The sequence below is a fragment of the Bos indicus genome, chromosome 17 (genome assembly GCF_029378745.1).
Source record: "Bos indicus isolate NIAB-ARS_2022 breed Sahiwal x Tharparkar chromosome 17, NIAB-ARS_B.indTharparkar_mat_pri_1.0, whole genome shotgun sequence".
Taxonomy (NCBI): domain Eukaryota; kingdom Metazoa; phylum Chordata; class Mammalia; order Artiodactyla; family Bovidae; genus Bos; species Bos indicus.
This window is the reverse complement of record NC_091776.1, coordinates 17,385,615-17,407,706: the sequence shown is the minus strand read 5'-3', so window position 1 is coordinate 17,407,706 and position 22,092 is coordinate 17,385,615. Positions and strand designations below refer to the sequence as shown.

The window sequence follows — 22,092 nt, the reverse complement described above, 5'->3', positions numbered from 1 at the left end:
TAAAAAGAAAAAAGAAAAAAAAAAAAAAGAAAAAGGAAAAAAAAAAATACTGTTCCAGTTTATTGTATCAACCCTTCAGGTATTTTGTGCCAATCTTGGATGGTGAACTGAGAAGTCCTAGTGGGTACCTTTACAAGGAATTGTGCCTTCTTTTTGAGAAATGCTCTACCTGGAATTAGTTGTAATTTTTCATATTAACCTGGAATATGATCTGGTAGATTTAATTTTAAAAGCTGAAAACTGAAGTCAAATTTTAAAAATACATGTCTTTTATTCTTATTTTTCTTCCCAACTTTATTGAGATAATAGTTGACATATAGCTCCTTTCTTTAAAAAAGAAAGTGAAATGGTGCATATGAACAGTTCATCATTCATATTCACTTTGGTATGTGACACGGTTCATATTGATGTAAATGTGTGAAGTTTTTTAGTCAAGGATAATACAGCAGTTTGAATTAAGATTTTCATATTTTATGAAGCATAAGAAAGAAGTAATATCTCATTATTTCTCAAAATAAAGTAAAACTCAATAGAATAACAAGAGGAAAAATAGATTTTAATAGATTCCTATAAGAAACTGATGAATTAATAAAGATTTAAAAGCATTTAACAAATAAATTAAAAAGCCTGATATAAGAGAAACCAGCACCCATTGAATAGGAATATTTAAAGAAGACATTTATAAAGCACAAAACTAACATTTATAAAAACAAATAAAAAAAGGAAATCAACTATACCTCAATAAAAATGCAAATGAGTAATGCATATTTTAAAGGGAGTATGTAAAGACTATACATTCTTCCGTAATTCATATGAAATATAAGAATTCATAACTCTCAAAGTTTATCACACAAAGTTCTCTAACAACAAGGTAATTAAATTTATAAATCAACAATAAGAGATGGCAAAACCAAGATATTAAAAAAACACTCCCAAATAACCCAAGAGTTAAGAATGCAATAAGAAGAGAAAATATGAAATCTTTAGAAACTGAATGACTGTCAGAATACATATACATCAAGATGTTTGTTAATCAGCTCAAATGGCACTTGGAAGTTTTAGTTTTAAACGCATGTGTTAAAAAGACAGGAAGATACTGTGGCGCCGCCAGCCTCAGAGTTGCTCGGCCTTGTGCTTTCTATTTTTGGTGTCTTAACACAATAGATAACAGCATGTACTGGTTCACACAGGACCTGTCCCGGATGATAGCAAGTTTCTGAAATGTTAGCTACTTAGCTAAAATGTTTAGCTACTTAGATAGCTACTTAACTATCTAATTCAACAAAAGATATTTCTTTATTTTTAAAAACTTCCCTGTCTTATTTTTATAAAAATTTGTAATAAATAGCAAGGATACAAGTATCATAAACAAATATGCAAATTTTTCTTGACATAGAGGCAGTTAAATATTTCCAAATCTACTAGCTTGTTCATTATTCCTTCCTCTTGTATATAATCATTTGTTTTGAATATTACAATTTCTGAAAGATGCCATTAGAAATCATGGTGATCGAAGATTAGAGTATTACAGAGCTGCTTCTTGTTGGGCTTCATTTTTCATATTTCCTGTAATAAAAATAAGAAATCTGTTAACATCTAGAAATAGTATATTATTCATTCATAAGGATGTAATTATTTTCATGACAGTTTCTTGACAGTACTCTTTCCTTATTCTGTTCTTTTGCTACCACCTCCGTCTGCTCTATCTTTACATAAAAGAGACACATAAAACTTTACATAACAATTTTGAAGAAAATACAAACATGCTGCATGTCATTATTCAACAGTTAATGTATTTTGATGGGAACTATTCTTCTATGCCTTCTTCCATCACCTCCAACCAGGACTAACACAAAACAAATGGGTCATACACACACAAAAAGCCATTGTTTAACTGACATTCAAAGTTATTTGGGCATCCTGTATTTAATCTGGCAACCCTGCCTGCAACACATGGAAACACTCTGCCCTGAGCCCAGTGCACTGCAGTAAAAGGAAGATGACCTTTCGTGTAGGACGAAGCACTAGCAAATTATCAAACACGCTGTTCTCTGGCTTATCAAATAACAGAGACTCTAAGTACTTTGAGTTTTCAGAAGTTATTAGTACTGAGACATTTTGGTTGAAATTCTTTATGTTTATTATAGATGTAGAACATGAAATGATAAAGGACATTTAAATTGAAGACATAGGTAAAATTTTAAAATTTGTCAAACTAAAATTCATCATGAAGGTGAATTTTTATCTTACTAGATTATTATTTTTGAACTATAAGCTAGATGAATAGAGATAACCTAAATTATTTTTCTGCTTAATAAACTATATATAATTTATCTTATAAAAACAATTATATGAGAAGTACAACAAACAACTGGTTAAGGAAAAAATTTTACAATAAGGTTTTTAAAGGATGTAAAAGGAGTAAATATTAAGGAAAACACAGCAATGAAAGTGTTGCTATGGTGGTCTTGATTAAAGAAAAGACAGAGACTTTTACTTCTCTGGGGACACGTATGTAAATCTTATTTTACTTAACAAAATCAAAAGTTGAAAAAAATTGAAATGAAACATCCCACGTCTCTGTTTAAGGTATGGCGAGCTAGACTCCCCTGGAATGAGCGAGCATAAATGAACAGAAAAGGCATTCATACACTCTACAACATTGTTTGCAAACCAACAGATTCTTCCAAATGTACCAAAAACTTCCAGGAAGCCTCATCCTTTTCAGTTTTATAAAGGAATATGAAGATAAATGCAAGGTCAGTCTGAGGGTGAGGGAAAGGAAATAAAATTTATCTATATTGCCACCAGGCAACCAAGAATCACCAAATACTTGAGAAAGTGTGCAACAAGACAGGAAAAGATCAAAATAAACAGGCAGATAGTTTGATTTTATTATAGAAAAAAACCCAGCTCATTCAGAATGCAGAAGAGAACTTCAAAATTGTTTACTGAAAAGATCTAATACTCAGAAATTTGAGGAAAACTGTATCCTCAAAACAAGAAGATGCTAGGAAAAAACAGAAGAACATTTTTAAAAACTTCAATAGAAAAGTTAGTCAAGGAACCCCCCAAGTACATAGGAAAACAAGTACAGGAAATAGTAGATAAAAGCTATGACATATAGAGGATTGGCTAACTAAGTTTAATGTCTGATTATTAAGACTTTCAGAAATGAAAATTAGGGAAAAAAAAGAGGCAAAATAATCAAAGTAATAATATGCCTTGGACTAAATATCTGTGTCATCCTTTCTTAAATTCGTATGTTTGAAGTGTAAATCCCCAGTGTATTTGAAAGTGGGCTCTTTGGGAGATAATTAGGTCATGAGGGTGGAATACTCATGAATGAAATCAGTGCCTTTATAGTAATAGTGAAGTTGCTCAGTCGTGTCTGACTCTTTGCGACCCCATGGACTGTAGCCTATCAGACTTCTCCGTCCATGGGATTTTTCAGGCAAGAGTACTGGAGTGGGTTGCCATTTCCTTCTCCAGGGGATCTTCCCAACCCAGGGATAGAACCCAGGTCTCCTGCATTGTAGGCAGACGCTTTACCCTCTGAGCCAGGAAACCAGAGCTTTCTCTGCTCTTGGCCATGTGATGATATAACCAGAAGACAGCTATCTGCAAACCAGAAAGAGGACCCTGACCATAACGTGCCATGTTGCCACCCTGATCCTGGACTTACCAGCCTCCAAAACTGTCAGAAATAAATTGCTGCTATTTAAGCCACTCCATCAGTGGTATTTTTGGGCACAGCAGCCCAAACTAAGATGTAATAAAAATGAATAAGAATCTGAGTTAATATTAATCTATCCTGCAGGAAAAATAATTGTGTGGAAAAATAAAAATTAGCAGCACAGATATATTATTTAGCTGTAGAAAGATAACTACAAAGATTCAAAGTAGGAATGATTAAATGTTGCCTCTGGAAGGCAATGGCACCCCACTCCAGTATTCTTGCCTGGAGAATCCCATGGATGGAGGAGCCTGGTAGGCTACAGTCCATGGGGTCGCTAAGAGTCGGACACGACTGAGCGTCTTCACTTTCACTTTTCACTTTCATGCATTGGAGAAGGAAATGGCAACCCACTCCAGTGTTATTGCCTGGAGAATCCCAGGGATGGCGGAGCCTGGTGAGCTGCCGTCTATGTGGTCGCACAGAGCTGGACACGACCGAAGTGACTTAGCAGCAGCAGCAGCTGGTGAGTCAGATAGAGCAGGGGAAGTGGGGAGAGGGGACTGATGCCTTTTATTATGTTCTTGTTATTAACTTTTAACTATATGTGTGTGTATATTACTTGATAAATAGAAACAAAGCTATGAATCTTAAATATAATTGAATTTTATTCCATTTTGAAATGCCGTGTTTGGAAAATGGAAGGGAGAATCCATTCTGCAACCTTTCATCAGTTTGGAAACATATAATCTTAGGTATTTAAATGTCCTAGGAAATTAACAGTCCATCATTTCCCTGAAGTTGATTTAAAGGATGCTGAAAGCACTTCAGATTCCTAAACTGGGAGGGAAAAAGGAGTGGTGGTGGTCTGCTTGTTGTTCTTGTATGAAAGAAGGGAAACATTCAGAAAGGAGCTGTGAAAGGAGACAGACACTTGACTGATTTGATAATGGATAAAGGTGCCTGGGAAATTCAATACCTGAGCTATTGATACTTTATTTCCACAAAGCAGCTGGGGATCTATCATATTTAGAGCTATAGTATGTTTGGGTATCTTTGAACACTACAATGTTGAAAACTCCACATATGCTTTACCATATCTCATCTTTGCTTCAAGCTTTTCCTGATCTCAGTCCCACTTAAAAGTGAAAATAATTAAAAAAAAAACCTTTCATCATGATGCAAGTCTAACTGAAAGTCACCAGTGCAGAGTTATACTCATGGAAATGTACCCACATTAAAGTGGTGGTCTGTAGATAAATAAAGCGTACTTTTGGTTGTATAATATATAAAGCAAGGAACAGAAAGCCACTTTGAGGAGCTCTGGAAGTGCACGGGTCATGAGGAAGCCATGGAGGATGATCAGAGCAGTAGCAGGCCACGTGGGGAGGACCCCTGGAGGCCAGAGGCCCCAGTGATCTCACTGCCTGGCACCAAGCGTGACCGCAATTCCTGATCCTCCACAGGTGACCGCCGCCTTCTCAGCTGTCTTCCTTGTCTATGGGAGTATCTCTGCTCTCAGAATCTAACGTGGAACTTTCTGGATGGAGACCTTCTGTGAGCTGTACTTCTTGGTTTTTCCCGAGAACAGAAGAGAATGGAGAGAGGGTGGTGATGATGCAGGATTAATGACAGATGTGAAGTAAAGGAGGCAGGTGAAATAACGAATTACATTTATACTAAGGTACTAATTTGAAGTATAATTAATTTTCTCGGAGAGATAGGATACTTGTATACATAAAAAGGGAAGCCTGGTGTGCTGCAGTTCACGGCGTTGCCGAGTCTGACACAACTGAGCGACTGAACAACAAACAACAATACATAAAAAGAATGAACTGGAAGTCCTGGAAATTAAAATTTAGTTTTCTGAAGCTTAAAAACAAATGAAGAGACGGAAAAGTAAAAGCTGCAAGAATGAACTAGGAGTCTGCCTAATAAAATGGTGAATCAGACACAGGTACTTTCATTCTTTCTTGAACTCACACTTAAAACGACATTGAAGGCCATTTAGAAAATGCATGATCTTACAGAATGAGAGAGAAGACAAAGGTAACAAAATGAACGATGTCTAAGAAAGCTGTATCTCAAACCTCTGGCAGGAAATGGACAAGCATTCTGCAGGGCAGAACCCGCCATGTACTGCTAGAATAGGAGGTGAAAGTGGGGCAAAACCATGGGGGTGGCTGGCAAGTCTGTCTGAGAGGTGGTTAAAGCTCTAGAGACCATCTCTGGCCGCTTGATTTCAGATGACTATCTTTTCTCCACTCTTGAAGGATAATTCTCTAAAAAGGAAAACAGGGTACCTAGACTCAAACCAGGGTAGGGGCAATAATGAAAAACAGGGTAAATAAATGAATTCTGACAAAGTGAACACTGAAAACTCCATCTGTCTTTGCCCACATGGCTCTCATATTCTCTAGCAATTTAAGCAAGACCTAAAGATACTAACATAGGGAGACTTCCCAAAAGAAGGACCTATCCACTCCTTTCAAAGTGAAAGGGACAAATCCAGCCATGTGCTACATCCTCCAATCAGCGCTCTCTGCATTTGAACACACAACCTACCTACTATCACTGGATATATGAGAAAACCCTTTAACATGAAAACAGGGACTTACTTTAAAAAAAACTGGAGGAAAGAGAAACTATACAGGAAGTACAAAAAAGATTTTATACAAAAAAAAGATATTATAAAAATTTTTTTAAAGAAATCTTTTTAAAACTATTAAAATTCTCAGATAGTTGATAGTCACTCAGTGGGGTCCAACTCTTTGCGGCCCATGGACCTTTCCAGGAAAAAATACTAGAGTGGGTTGCCATTCCCTTCTCCACGGGATCTTTATGACCCAGGGATCAAACCTGGGTCTCCTGCATTGCAGGAAGGTTCTTTACTGTCTGAAGCACGAGGGAAGCCTCAAGGCTGCCAGGCTCCTCTGTCTGTGGAATTCTTAGGGCAAGAATACTGGAGTGAGTTGCCATTCCCTTCTCCAGGTGGATCTTCCCGACACAGGGATTGAACCCCAGTCTCCTGCATTGCAGGCAGATTCTTTACCACCTGGGTCACCAGGGAAGCCCTCAGAGGATTAAGCTGAACTACTAAAATTTCAATCACAAAATAACAACCAAATGTTATAAAAAGAGGCAGTGACGTTAGGAGAATAAAAGGGGTTCTTAGAGATTAAAAGTGTATTAGCAAAACAAACAAAAAAACCAACCAAATCAACCAGCCAATTAAAACTGCCCTCCCCTGCAAAAAAATAAAAGACGCTCTAATACAAAGAATGAAAGATAAAATTTAGAAACATTCCCAGAAATAAATGCAAATAGAAAATAGGAAACGCGTTCCTTAAAAAGATCATGGAAAGGGGAAAATTCATAAACAGAGTAATCTGTGAATATTTTCCAAGAATCAAAGCCTGAGTTTTCAGATTAAAAAGCCCCACCAGATTTAAATACAAGAACATTTTTAAAGGTTTAGAGATGGGGAAATTGACCTTATATAAAGAAACAAATTAAAATGGCTTTAACCACTTTTCAATAGCTATACCCTTGAACACCTTCAAAAATGGGGGGAATCATTTCCAACTCAGAATTTGTTTGCCCAGCTAATTTAACATTTAAGTTTAACAGACTGAAGTCATTTAAAGATGTTTTATTTCTCCAAGACTTTACATCTCACACAATCTTTTTCAAGAAATTACTGGTGGGTATGCTTCAATGGCACCCCACTCCAGTACTGTTGCCTGGAAAATCCCGTGGATGGAGAAGCCTGGTGGGCTGCAGTCCATGGGGTCTCTAAGAGTCAGACATGACTGAGTGACTTGACTTTCACTTTTCACTTTCATGCACTGGAGAAGGAAATGGCAACCCACTCCAGTGGGTTGGAGAATCCCAGGAGACAGGGGAGCTGTTGGGCTGCCTGGAGAATCCCAGGAGACAGGGGAGCTGTTGGGCTGCCTGGAGAATCCCAGGGACAGGGGAGCTGATGGGCTGCCGTCTGTGGGGTCGCACAGAGTCGGACACAACTGAAGCCGCTTAGCAGCAGCCACAGCATGCTTCACAAAAGCAAATAAGTAAATGAAGAATGATGTAGATCACAATCCAGAAAATAGGGGAATCAACTCAAGAGACAAAGAGGAGGATCCTGAGATAACTTCCAGAGCAGGTCAGAAGGCCCCAGGAGAGAAAATCTGTCAAGTGAAAGTGACATAAATGCAGAAAAGCATTTGGCAATATTCAACACTCATTCATGATTTTGTGAAATGTTCAAATATATCAAGAAAAGATTTAGATAATTCACAGAGAATCTGAGGTTTATAAGTACACTGAAATAAAGCCAACTTAAAACCCCAAAGGAAAAAAGTTGTGTATAAAGGATGAGTAGAAAGATTACACAATGTAGTTTTAGTGTAAATAACATGCATATCTTCATAATTATAAAATCATTGAATACTAAGCTAACGAATGATACAACTATACTGAGAGAGTAAAGGTTTGAATGGAGCGAATTCTATCAAAATTAAAATTATTCCTTGAGAGCTACTGTATACATGGAGCACAGGGAACTCAATGTTGTGTCCAGCCTGGATGGGAGAGGAGTCAGGGGGAGAGTGGATACATGTATACTTGTGACTGCGTCCCTTCCCTGTTCACCTGAAACTATCACATCATTGTGAACTGGCTATACCATAATATAAATAAAAAGTTAAAAAAAGTTGTTCCTTGAAATTTTGTTCACTGAAAGACGCTGTTAAGAAAATGAGAGAACAAGGCAAAGCTGAGACTTGTGGTCAGACTATAAAGAGAATTATTACAATTTAAAACTAGAAAGACAAACAACCAAATTTTTTAAATGGGCAAATATTTGAATAGATTTTTTATAAAATACATATAATGAAATATACTTAGGATATATCCTAAGTATATTTCATTATACATAATTATATGTATCTAAATATATAAAATTACATAAAGCACATGAAAAGATGCTCAACATCACTGGTCATTAAAGATATACAAATTAAAATCATAATGAGATAGCTGGGTTTGCTTGCTTTAGAATTTTATATAAATAGAATCCTACAATATGTAGTCTTTTGCACGTGGCTTTTTTCAGTTAGTATAGTATTTTAGTGATTTATCCATATTGGTGCATCTACTGAAAAGAATGTGGCTTCAAACTCAGATCTATTTTCTCCAAATTCATTGTACATCCACAGTACATGATAAAAAGGGAAGAGGAAATTCCTCTTTTACAATACATGATATTATATTCCCTTTTACAGTACATGATAAAAAGGGAAAGGAAATTGATCCTTCTGAAACAAAGTATTAGTGAATGTTAGAAACTTACATGCATAAAATTTAAAAACATTCCAAACATAAGGATATAAAATAACACATTGATGACTAGCTGACAATTTTCTATATATTTATATCAATTTTTATACTTACCCTTATTATTGATGGTTTAACTTTCTGTGGTATGATGTAATCTCTTACCCACTATGAAGAAAGTTGAGAAATAGTCTAATCCTTGTTATGCCATTTTTTCCAAACAATGATTCTGATCATTTTTAAAGAAGGTGTTAAATTTTGAAATTCCTAATAATAGATATCCTGTTGGAAATTTTTTAAATAATTTAATACAATCATATTTTACACATCATTAAATTGCTATTTCTTTCTGTTTTATGCAGTATGAAGAATAAAAAAAAGTTAAGATTATAACATAAAACTATGAGTGATTAGATATACGTTCTCCTTAATCTGTCACGAATTTACAAAGATAGGTTAAAATATCTTATCTTGTAAAATAGATATATAAAGGAAAAAAAGAATCCCTTATAAAATAGCATCAACAAGTAAAAAGGCATAGACTAATTTCTGTCTGCATCACCTGTAACTATGTTTTATGTATTTTGATGATATTACTTTCTGTATAAAGATTCATAAAAGTTTTCACTATTCCAGACACTTGTTTACCAAACCCTTTAAATCTTGAATTCCACCTTGCCTGATGGCTAACAGCTAATGTATACTGAGTTCACACTCTAAGGTACTGTTTCAAAGGGTGCAGTACAATAAATACACGGACCACAGCCTTGTCTAACTCAGTGAAACTAAGCCACGCTGTGTGGGGCCACCCAAGACAGACGGGTCATGGTGGAGAGGTCTGACGGAATGTGCTCCACTGGAGAAGGGAATGGCAAACCACTTCAGTATTCTTGCCTTGAGAACCCCATGAACAGTATGAACAGGCAAAATGATAGAAAAGGTGGAAAGAGGGCAGACGAATAATGAATGAAATGATGAGAGGGTGTACATGTGCATTTGTCTCATTTCAACTGAGAGTATTAAAGCAATCATTAGCTTTGTTGTGTGAGGAAGCTAAGAAGGATAGCAATGTCAACAGCATTGCAGAGGTGAAAGAAATCTTAAGGCTCATTCATGTCAACCTCATTCTCTAGACAAAGAAAGCTCAGAAGAGTGGTAGGGCTTGCCCAGTCTTCAGGTACACAGGTCAGTTAAGTTCAGTTCAGTCACTCAGTCGTGTCCGACTCTTTGAGACCCCATGAATCGCAGCACGCCAGGCCTCCCTGTCCATCACCAACTCCCGGAGTTCACTCAGACTCACGTCCATCGAGTCAGTGATGCCATCCAGCCATCTCATCCTCTGTCATCCCCTTTTCCTCCTGCCCCCAATCCCTCCCAGCATCAGAGTCTTTTCCAATGAGTCAACTCTACGCATGAGGTGGCCAAAGTACTGGAGTTTCAACTTTAGCATCATTCCTTCCAAAGAAATCCCAGGGCTGATCTCCTTCAGAATGGACTGGTTGGATCTCCTTGTAGTCCAAGGGACTCTCAAGAGTCTTCTCCAACACCACAGTTCAAAAGCATCAATTCTTCGGCGCTCAGCCTTCTTCACAGTCCAACTCTCACATCCATACATGACCACAGGAAAAACCATAGCCTTGACTAGATGGACCTTTGTTGGCAAAGTAATGTCTCTGCTTTTGAATATGCTATCTAGGTTGGTCATAACTTTCCTTCCAAGGAGTAAGCGTCTTTTAATTTCATGGCTGCAGTCACCATCTGCAGTGATTTTGGAGCCCAGAAAAATAAAGTCTGACACTGTTTACACTGTTTCCCCATCTATTTCCCATGAAGTGATGGGACCAGATGCCATGATCTTCGTTTTCTGAATGTTGAGCTTTAAGCCAACTTTTTCACTCTCCACTTTCACTTTCATCAAGAGGCTTTTTAGATCCTCTTCACTTTCTGCCATAAGGGTGATGTCATCTGCACATCTGAGGTTATTGATATTTCTCCCGGCAATCTTGATTCCAGCTTGTGCTTCTTCCAGTCCAGCGTTTCTCATGATGTACTCTGCATATAAGTTAAGTCATCACAACTAAAAATTGATTGTTTTGACTCTGAAGTCTTTGCTCTTTCTACCCCACCAAGATGCTAAGTCAATTATAAATAACATTGTTTTTGAAAATGATGAAAAACTTAGGAATGATTAAAAATCAAATGATGCTAAAGTTTTGTTCATTTGGTAAACAGTGATCTGAAAAAGAATGCTGCTACATTTAAATTCAATAATAGAGGCATTTTATTTTTGAAATATTCTTTTATAATTCTGAATATTAAACTAAAATACTGAATTTTACTATAATTTTCAAAACACCTTTTTAAGTTTCATTATTTAAATTATACAGCTGAGCAGAGTAAGGCATAGGAGTTTACATAGGCTGGATTTTTCTAACCATGATAGATAACCTGGATCTTGTAAAGTTGATTGCTGTTCATAACAAATACTTCTGTCATAAGATGAATTGTGTTTAGACAATTTTGATAGCCTCTCATGTTCTCATCATTCCTTTTCTAAATAATATAAGCTCATGAAGCCTTGTGTATTACACAACTACATTTCAAAACACTTACTTTGAAATATTGTTCTCTTCCAGGATATGATGACTGTATACCCACATGCTGGAAAAGAGAAGGTTTATATCGAATACGAATATGCTTATTTCGTTCTATACATTTTTCCTGTAAGAGAAACAACAATCTTGTGTAAAAATCCAAATACTCATTTTTATTGCATTTACTGGTGGCAGAACCTTTTATTAGTTTTTGCCTGGATTCTATATTGCTATTTTAAAATTTAAACAAAACATTTAAATTCTTAGCTTTTTCTTTGTAAGAATAATGGAACAAAGAAATCGAGATACAAAAGCATGTATTTTCTTTCATGAACTCTATTAGTTCACTAGAAAATCAGGCTTGCTTGCTCATTCTTGTCCAACTCTTTGTGATCCCGCAGACTATAGCCTGCCAGGCTCCTCTGTCCATGAAATTTTCCAGGCAAGAATAGTGGAGTGGATTGCCATTTCCTACTCCAGGGGATCTCCCCAACCCAGGAATGGAACCAAAGTCTCCTGTGCGTCGCCTACGTTATAGGCAGATTCTTTACCACTGAGTCATCTGGAAAGCTCAGAAAATCAGGGTTCTATTGTGCGAACTATAATTTTCCTCTCCTCTCTATTCCAGTAATATAAACTTTCCAATATTTTCCCATCTATCCATTTCTCTTGGTCTACATTATTCTCTCCCCGTTTTTTAATTTCAAAACTAAATTACTCCCTTTTCAATTTCTCCTTAAAATGTATATGATTAAAAAAAACAGTATTACACTTCATGGAAAAAGATTTGGATAATCTTCTCAAAAATAAAAATAAGAAAGATGGCCTGTGACATTATCACCCCTATTAAAAACAAGCATTTGAGAAGATGTGGTACACATATACAATGGAATATGACTCAGGCATAAAAAATGAAATAAAGCCATTTGCAACAACATGGATGGACCTAGAGATTATCACACCAAGGAAGAAAGTCAGACAGAGAAAGAAGAACGTCATATGTGATTACTTATATCTGGAATCTAAAATATGCCACAAATGAACGTATCTACAAACAGAAACAAACTCAGTAGACATGGATAACAGACCTGTGGTTGCCAAGAGGGAGATGGGGTGGGGAAGGGATGCGCTGGGAGTTTGGGGTTAGCAGATGCAAACTATTATATATTTAATGGATAAGCAACAAGGTCCCACTGTATATAGTACATGGAACTATATTCAACATCCTTTAAGAAACCATAATGAAAAAAGAATATGAAAAAGAATGTATATATATATATATGTATAACTGAATCATTCTGCTGTACAGTAGAAATTAATACAGCATTGTAAATCAACTATACATCAATAAAATAGTTTAAAAATTATTATGATTGCTATCATTATTTATGTAATGTATACATATAAAATTCATTAAAATACATCTCAAATTTATGTGCATAATAATGTTAAACAGCAGGCTTAAATTCATTTCTACTGATGTTAACATGTAGGAAAATACTGTATTAAAATTGTTTTTAAAACTGTAAAGTCATTAAATAATGTACAGTTAATTTGAAACTAAAGCTCAGATAAAGTTAGTTGAGGGCTTAAAATATAGGAAATATAGTAATACCTTTAATCTATTAATAAAAGTTTCAGTAGGATGGTATTATCAAATTCTTGCTTGCCCAAAATAACCACTCAAATAACTTGTTGATGAAGCAAAGCTGAGTTCATTGCTTACTGCAGTAAGGGAGAAAATACCTTGATAAGAGTCCGTTCAAGTCTTGTGCCTATTTTTCAACTGGATTATTTTCCTGTTGTTGAGTTTTGAAAATTCTCTATATAGTCTGAATACAAGTCTTTGTTAGATATGGAATTTACAAATATCTTTTCCTATCCTGTGGTGCCTTCTCTTAACAGTAAATTTTGCAACACAAAAGGTTTTAATTTTAATGAAGTCCAATTTATCAACTTTTAAAAATGGATCAAGCATTCTATGTCATGTCTAAGAATTCTTCACCTAATCCTGGGTCCTAAAGATTTTTTTCCCATGTTTTCTTCTAAAAATTTTGTAGTCTTATCTTTTATACTTAGGTGATATACTTTGACATAATATTTGTAACAGGTATATGTTTACGTCAATTCTTTTTTAAAATATATATAAATATCCAGTTAAAAAAATCAATGCACTAAAATTTGTAAACAACATTTAGGTAATTACATCAGAGAGATAGTATTTTCCTAAAAATACAAAGTAAAGAAATACTCACAAGAGCTTCTCCTGGGGTACACATCTTTACCAGAAAAATGTCCCCCAAGAGCAAATCTATGGGTTTATCTTTGTAGAACATTAAAAAAAAACGTACAAAGTCAGTTAAATCTTCAGATTTAAATAGCTTTCCTATGGAGAAAAAATAAATAAAGCCCAATAACTCTTCAGTGTTTATACCACATATCAAAACATAACCCTTATATATAGTTATTCATACCATTAACATGGGAAAGAGTACAAAAATATTAAAAATTAAATACATCTATTCCTTGCAAAGCTTAAAGCATTAATGAAGTTGGAGGATGATGAAGCAAAATCATACATCTGCTTCAGTATTAAGAATTACCACTTTTGGTGGGACAAGTAAGAAGCAAGTTTAGAATTGTGAATACTCTCAGGAAATTAACTTTGATAACTAAGGAGGCTCAACTGTTTAAACCACTTGCAAGATATATAAATAAAATGGAAAGTTTAGGACCTGTAACATTTCACTTAGTTTTTCAGATATATAGAACTTTATCAACATACTACATTTTCTACTTTTAGTGCTTAATTTTGAATAAAATAGAGTATTATTTCAATATTTGAACATTATTTTATAAGAATTTTTTTTTGTATTTATGATTTTTAAAGATTTACTGTATTTTAAAGTATGATTTCACTACATCTAATTATATATTTCTAACATATTGCATCTTTAACTTGAAAACAAAGCTGAAGGTATAAGATTCAGGTAAATTTTGACCTTAAACAGTATAAAACACATCTAGCCACCTAATAAATATGATAGTAGGATGTAGGCATTTCATTTTTCACTAGGACTTGAGTCTATATGGGTCATTTGATCAAGTATATGGTTGTATTTGAATTTTAGGCACCTATGTATATAGTAACCAAAACAAGTGATTTAATGATAGAAATAGTTGATTTAATATGTTTTCTTTATCTGCTGCCAGATTCTGAAAATTCTATTTAGCAAGCTCATATTTTTAGAAAATACTGAAAAACAGAATTGTTATTCTGATAAAGAAAATGAAGCCTTTATAGATTTAAGCTTAAATAAGAATTCAGTATCATATATACAGTGTTTCTTGCTCAATGTGCTCTTGTGAATACTCTCTATCCTTCTACTACCTGACTTTTCTGAGAAAAGCAAAAAGAATTTAAAATCCTCAAAGTAATAACCAACAAAATTCTCTCTTCAAGCTTTCAGTGGGTATTACTGTCACCTACAATTTTTCTTTTTATTGTAACCAAAGCTGAGGAAAAAAACAAACTTTCAGAGTTTTAAAACTGGATTCCACACCACTTTACAGAAAGTTTGGGTCAGTATATGAAGTGGTATATAAGGAAGGATAGATGGATTTTACTAGCAATCAGAGAAATGCTTTATTCTCCTCCCGATGGCAAACACAAATTTTGATGGATAAAATCAAATGTTATCAAGTATATGGGGAAGCAGGAACTCAGATGCACTGCATATGAGAGTATATTCTACACAGTCAACCTGCAGAGCAATCTGGCAGTACTTGTGAGACCTGGCTATGTTTACCCCAGTGATCCCATCCCAGGGTGCATATATATCACTCCATTTCTTTGTGGCAGCAGACAGCTGGGGCAGTCAAGGTCCACCACTCTGGGAATGGACAAGTCAAATAGATTATTATGCAACAGTAAAGAAAATGAACATAAAGCAACATACTGCTGCTGCTGCTGCTGCTAAGTCGCTTCAGTCGTGTCCGACTTTGTGCGACCCCATAGACGGCAGCCCACCAGGCTCCCTCGTCCCTGGGATTCTCCAGGCAAGAACACTGGAGTGGGTTGCCATTTCCTTCTCCAATGCATGAAAGTGAAACGTGAAAGTGAAGTCGCTCAGTCGTGTCCAACTCTTAGCGACCCCATGGACTGCAGCCCACCAGGCTCCTCCATCCGTGGGATTTTCCAGGCAAGAGTACTGGAGTGGGGTGCCATTGAAGCACACACACCAGTAATTGCCTTCTCCAAAAGCAACAGACAGACAGCTATAAAATCTAGTTTGGTCGACAAAAACATAAGGAACAGAAATATGTTTATCAAATCACCATTTATGTAAATTTTAAACAAGTACGAACACAATGAACACCAAATCTTGCATGGTATCTGGTATTTATATGCATAATCTGACTGAAATATATTGAGTGCAAACCTATCATGAGAGTGGGTAGAAGTAGGGGGGTGGGCTTTAAACAAAAGAATAAAAAAGGGCTCCTGCTTGTAAACAAAGATGATATGCAATATGAAGCGAGTTAGGTAACTTGGCCTCCTGCAGTGAAGGTTAAATAAAAGAAAACAGGATAGAAGGATGGAAGGAAAAAATGGAAGGAAGCAAAAGGAAGGTCTATAAAAGAATTATAAAAACAATACATCATGGGCACAATTTTAGGAACTTTTCTGTGCTAGGTATAATTCATATGTTTTTACATTTTTTAAGCATGTTAGCTTCAGCATACTAGAAATTGAAAGGACTTCAGAGTACAATAGTCCTGTTAAAATTCCTTCCTCTATAACTTTAATTTTTTGAGTTTCAATATTTTTCTATGTAAAACAGAAGTACATCTTAGTCACTGTGCTAATATGTGTCAGACTCAGAGCTAGCATTAATAAGTAGTAGCTGCCTTATGTTTTTATAACATGTGAATATATGTCAATCTGCTTATTTATACTGTTTATCTACAAAAAATTTGGTTTAAAAACACATTTTCTGAAATTCAGATCTTTGATCTAATTTTTCTGCTAAACTAATAGTATCTTTACAGAAATTATTCCATTCCTTTTCATTGAGTAACAATCTCTTTGATAAGTTCTTAAAAACTTTTAAGATTATTATGTACTAAATTGACCCCACAAAAATAGATCCACTGCTTACCTATAAATCCAAGAACTGAAAACTCAATATAAAGCCAATTATTTGAAGTGATGTTATGTACAAAATCTGTGATTTTTGTAAGGTACATCTTGTTAGCTAAGATATCATCTTCCAGCTTAAAAAAAAAAAAAACAGGCGTTAGTAACCTTTGATGCTTCCCTGGAACAAATTAGCTTGAAAATTGAAAATACAATAGAATACACTGAAAAAAATTTTTTTATGATGTAGTAGATTGATTTTTAGCTCAATTCATGTTGAGGTTATTTCCTGTTAGTCAATTTTCATTTTCTAATTCTGAGACCAGAGATAATCAGTTTCTTTCCTAAATACTAGTAAGTAACATTCGATCTAAATCCTCTTCAGAAGAGGCTATTCATCTGGGTTCATTTTCACTCTCACAACTAATTAGTTTCCTGGTTAAGACTAACTGGTTTTATGCTTAGTTGATAAGTGCCCTGTTCTAGTGCCAAATACTGTGTTTGGCAAAGCAGTGACAAAAGGGAGGGGGCACTCTCGGCCCCACTAGCTGGTTAGAAGTATGGTGCCAATAAGCGTAGATCTCCATGAGGGGGTGGGGTGGAAAGGAACTTAGAATTTCCTTTTTAAGTTTAATGTGTATTATGTGGAATCTATAGATGAAGAGGGGTTCCTAAATGATGTGGGAAGATGCGCAAGTCCTCAGGCACAACACCAGGGCACACAATAGAATCGTGCTCTTCCAAAAGGGGATGAGTACACTGGCTGCATCTCATGTCTCTATAACATTGCCTCTAACTAGGAATCGAAAGGGATTTTGGTTTTTCACAGTAAGAAGAGAAGATCTGGCTTCAGGCCTTTTTCAAATTCCCTCTCCATTCTCCAGTGATAGTCTGCAAACTCCTGTCACAACTGTGCACCCTCTCATGTGTGGTATATGCTTACTGTTGGGAAATGTGATATTATTATTTAACACCATGCAGGAATTTAGGAGGTACAGATTATATATAGTTGATGTATTTCACAAACACATAAGGCACTGTAGAGCTGTGTTACTCATAAAATGGGGCAACACAGAATAGCAATGATAAATGTATATATATATATATATAATGTCTAACATAAGTGCCCAAAATATGTGTGCTTAATCTAATATACTTTGTGAGTAGAAAAAACATAAGTAATATAATTTATTTTCTTGCTAATTTGAGATTTTTTTCAGTTTGTTTCATGTAATTATAATTTCCTCTGTTAACAGTGACCCAGAAAGAAGACTGACACAGAATCAATGTTAAGCTTCCTTTTGGCATTTTAATATAATGGATATTTTCCACTTTTAAAGTACAGAGTCAAGTGGAAGGCTACAATGAGGAAGGAAGTAACTGAAGGAGAGAAGCAGGATATAATACTTCCGCTTTCAATTATGTATCTAAATAAGGTCTTACCTGTAAATAATACATAGCTTTGGGCTGGGCATACAGCATCAAAAAACAAAAATCTAATACTTGTTTGATTCTCCAACTAGAGATAAATAATAAAATTTGTTAACATTTTTCAATTTAATTTTTATTTATAAGCATATCTCAGTAATTAAAAACAAACTTTTTTTACACTTTACTCACAGAAAATACTATCTACGTTAAGTAAAACTGAATATCTTGTACTAAAGTTATACTAAAAGGTTTCCCAACTTTATTCAGTGAACAGTGTCTGCCATTGCTAAGCCAGGATTAGCATAATCTACTTATTTTATGTTTTGGTTAGTCAAATTACCATCTATATAATAAAGTTAATATTCTTCCTGATCTTAGGTCTTGTTTAAATAAAAGTATAAAGAACCATTATACTAATTTAATACTAAACCAGATACTAGCTGGGCTTCCCTAGTCGCTCAGCAGTAAAGAATCTGCCTGCTAATGCAGGAGACGCAGGTTCAATCCTTGGGCCGAGAAGATCCCCTTGGAGGAGGAAATGACAAAACACTCCGATATTCCTGCCAGAAAAATCCCAGGAACAGAGGACCCTCATGGGCTACAGTCCATGGGGTCGCAAAGAGTCAGACATGACTTAGCGACTAAACAACAGATACTAGGCCAGGTCCTGAAGCTCCGGAGAGCAATACACAGCGTGGTTCTTGCCCTTCTGGGTCTCATAATCTAGCATGAAAGATAGAAAAATCATAAACCGAGAGCCATTAGACAAGTACTACATAAAGATATTGACAATGATGACTTATAATAAGATGGGAGGGCGGAGCAGCAGGAAGTAGAACATTCACTGTGGAGGAGCAGTACTGCAAAGGCATGGATTGTGAAGGAGCGTGCCGCCTCCGAGAACACTGTGAGCTGATGGAAAGGAAGTGGAGGATAGTGAGATCAGCGAGGACCTGCTCATGAAAAGTCTTTCATGACATGCAGGAAACTTTATATATCTCGTATGAAAAAGGATTCTTCTGGCTACAATATGGAGAATGAATTGGAGTCAAGGCTAGGCTAGGATTAGTGAAGTGAAGTCGCTCAGTCGTGTCCGACTTTTTGCCACCCCATGGACTGTAGCCTAACAGGCTCCTCTGTCCATGGGATTTTCCAGGCTAGGATTAAGGGAAGCCAATAGATCTCCAATGGTCTGAACTAAGCCCAAGGCAGAGGACTGGGGATGAGAGGGATAATGTAGAGAGAGAATCTAAAAATGAAATGATGATGGAGTCACAAAAGGCAGAAGGAAAACAAGGATCTAGAATGTCTCCCAGCTTTAAGACTCTAAGAACTGAGTAAAATGTGGGTCATTAAAAGCAAAACAAAATCCTTAAAAGATATCTAGATTCGGACATACCATTTATTACTTAAAAAAAGAACCCAGTGACAATAAGCTTCCTGGATAAAACTTTTTTCTGAATCTTAATGTCTTTTGCTCTACTGAGTTTTGAGGAACCAAATTATTATATTTCTTGTAAAACATACCACATTTATAATCGAACAGTAGCAAACCTTTGTATGTGTATAGAACTTTTTATTTTTTTAGAATTCTTTCATAAACACGACTGTATTTTATTTTCACAATGACTTTCCCATATACATAATGTGGATTTTATTATACATACTAGAACGTTGAGGAAGTTAAGGAAAAAAGGCTAAATTACCTGCCTCGGATAATCAGCAAATAGAAAAGCTGGGAGTGTTAATAGAATCTAGGTGCCAGCCAACAGAAGCTAGCTCCAGCATACCGCTGGAGCATCAAATACTAACTACTATATGCTAAGTCTAACATTTTATCAGATGAAGCCAGTTATTTAAGGATACTACTTTTCAATATATCATACCTCTCTAATTTTTCTGAGTCGTCAGTTGATCGGGCAGCATGTGATATGTTTGGATAAAAATAAGCAGGTATAGAAATGACTTCTAAGGATCCAGATGTCACCTGCCTTTTGAATCTATAAACAGAAGTGGAGGAGTATAATTGAATTTGATTTACCAAAATCACACAATTAAAAATAAGTTCCTTATGTATATCCATATAGTATTTTGATCTTAATTACTTCACGATATACCTTATAGTGACATCATAAAATGAATACTTTTTTAAGCCAAAATATTTCTAAGTCAATGACACATGTAAAAAATTATAATGTACAATGTAAAATTAATTTCCTCTTATAAAAATTATAAGTATGTTGAATTTTTCAAGTTTTCAATCAGATATGCACTCTAACAGATGCAAGTTAATTGACTAGTTAGCACAGTATAGTAACTGCAAAATAGCAAAAAGTTAGAAGATTTAAATATTTAAATGCATAATTTTAGTTTAATAAGGTTCCTACCAAATAGCAATGTGGCTCCTGAAGTCAGACTGTCATAGAAAGGATTCAGTGTGACTCTTGTCCACAATTCTTTGGAGGAGTATTTTTTAGACTCTTTATTTTTAAAAGTTAATATTTATAGACCAACAAGGACATCATTAAAATGCATAAAATACTGCTCCAAAAGCTGTACTATAAATCTTGTACCATCAAGGTAAATAATGAGAGACCAGGTAGAGCATTTTAAATGGTTTTCCATAAGAGAAAAATTATGTGACTTTAAATGAGATTTAAATCTAGGTATGACATTATTTATTAAAATGGAAGCAGGACAGAGTTTATATGCATGATTTGAATTCAGTGCAAAATAGGCAGTCCTTGCTTTGAATTTCAGTTACTACATTTTAATTAAATAATGTACGTTTTCCCCAACACTTTTCAAATGTGAGTCTTCATGGAATATTAGCTGAATATAGTATAAAGTAGAAACTTCGCTTCCCGACTCCTCAGTTCATAAATCACTACATAAATAACAGATGCACGTCATCTCGTCACTTCTTCCAAGTCTGCTGGTGACTGGCCACCATGCATCTGTTTTTCAGGTCACTGATAGCCAGCAAAACATGCAATTGTGTTGCTTCCTTGTCTCCCAGTAATAAGCAAACCCACGTGACACTGAAGAAAATAACCCAAAGAGGGGACTGGCTAATAGATGAAAGTGCAGACAGTGATAACACTGGAACTTTCTCCGGATGCAACTAAAAGACCACAGACCCTGGGAATGTTGACACCTTCGCTCTCCAGAGACACCTGGGATGTGTTCCCACAGCTGCTTAGTGAAGGTGAACATGCCTGACATAAATGAGGAAAATGCTTGTAGCAGAAAGGATATCCTGTAGGATATGATGCTGGCAAAAAACTTCACATTAAAGGAACCCTCAGAGATGGTTCATGACATTGAAAATGTAAATGATAAAATGTAGGTGCCTGATCCAAACTCAGGAGTATGACAATTTGTCAGGGCATAAAAAAATGTTCACTCTGAATTTTAAGTTATAGGACAGGAAAAAGGCAAACAATGCTTAAACTACTTTTAATAAATTTTCTAAATGAAATACTTTATTCTCAATGATTGCCATGTTTTATTTATTTTTTAATTGAAGTACAGATGGTTTACAATATTATATTAGTTTCTGGTGTACAACACAGTGATTCAACATTTTTATAGATTATAGTCCATTTAAAATTATTACAAAATAATGGCTATATTTCCCTGTGCTGTACAGCATTTCCTTGTTGCTTATTTATTTTATACACAGCTGTTTGTGGCTCCATCTCCCTCCTCCCCTGTCCTTCCCCCACTGTATCTGTGCATCTGTTTTGTTATGTGTGTGTTTATTTTTTAGATTCCACATATAAGTGGTGGTAACAGGATATTGTCTTTCTCTGACTTATTTCATTAAGTGTAATACTCTCTAATCCATCCATATTGTTGCAAATGGCAGAATTTCATTCTTTTTTATGGCTGAGTAATATTCCATTTGTTGT

At 35.3% G+C, this 22,092-nt stretch overlaps 1 protein-coding gene across 3 annotated transcripts in view; it reads right to left on the bottom strand.

Annotated features, from left to right (window-relative positions):
- Positions 1–277: 277 nt before the first annotated feature.
- The window catches only part of MGAT4D (MGAT4 family member D), a 52,402-nt gene continuing 30,587 nt past the window's right edge, over positions 278–22,092 (bottom strand). The window contains exons 5-11 of one of the 3 annotated variants that reach the window (XM_070769084.1): positions 20,065–20,178; positions 18,191–18,266; positions 16,770–16,884; positions 13,863–13,993; positions 11,627–11,734; positions 9,131–9,295; positions 278–1,566 (exon numbers count right to left, since the gene is read on the bottom strand). In XM_070769084.1, the coding sequence (XP_070625185.1) occupies positions 9,281–9,295; positions 11,627–11,734; positions 13,863–13,993; positions 16,770–16,884; positions 18,191–18,266; positions 20,065–20,178 (559 nt within the window). In that variant the 3' untranslated portion in view covers positions 278–1,566; positions 9,131–9,280. Of the gene's footprint in view, positions 1,567–9,130; positions 9,296–11,626; positions 11,735–13,221; positions 13,333–13,862; positions 13,994–16,769; positions 16,885–18,190; positions 18,267–20,064; positions 20,179–22,092 lie in introns of those variants that run through there. The other 2 variants (XM_070769082.1, XM_070769083.1) reach the window with 2 other exon arrangements.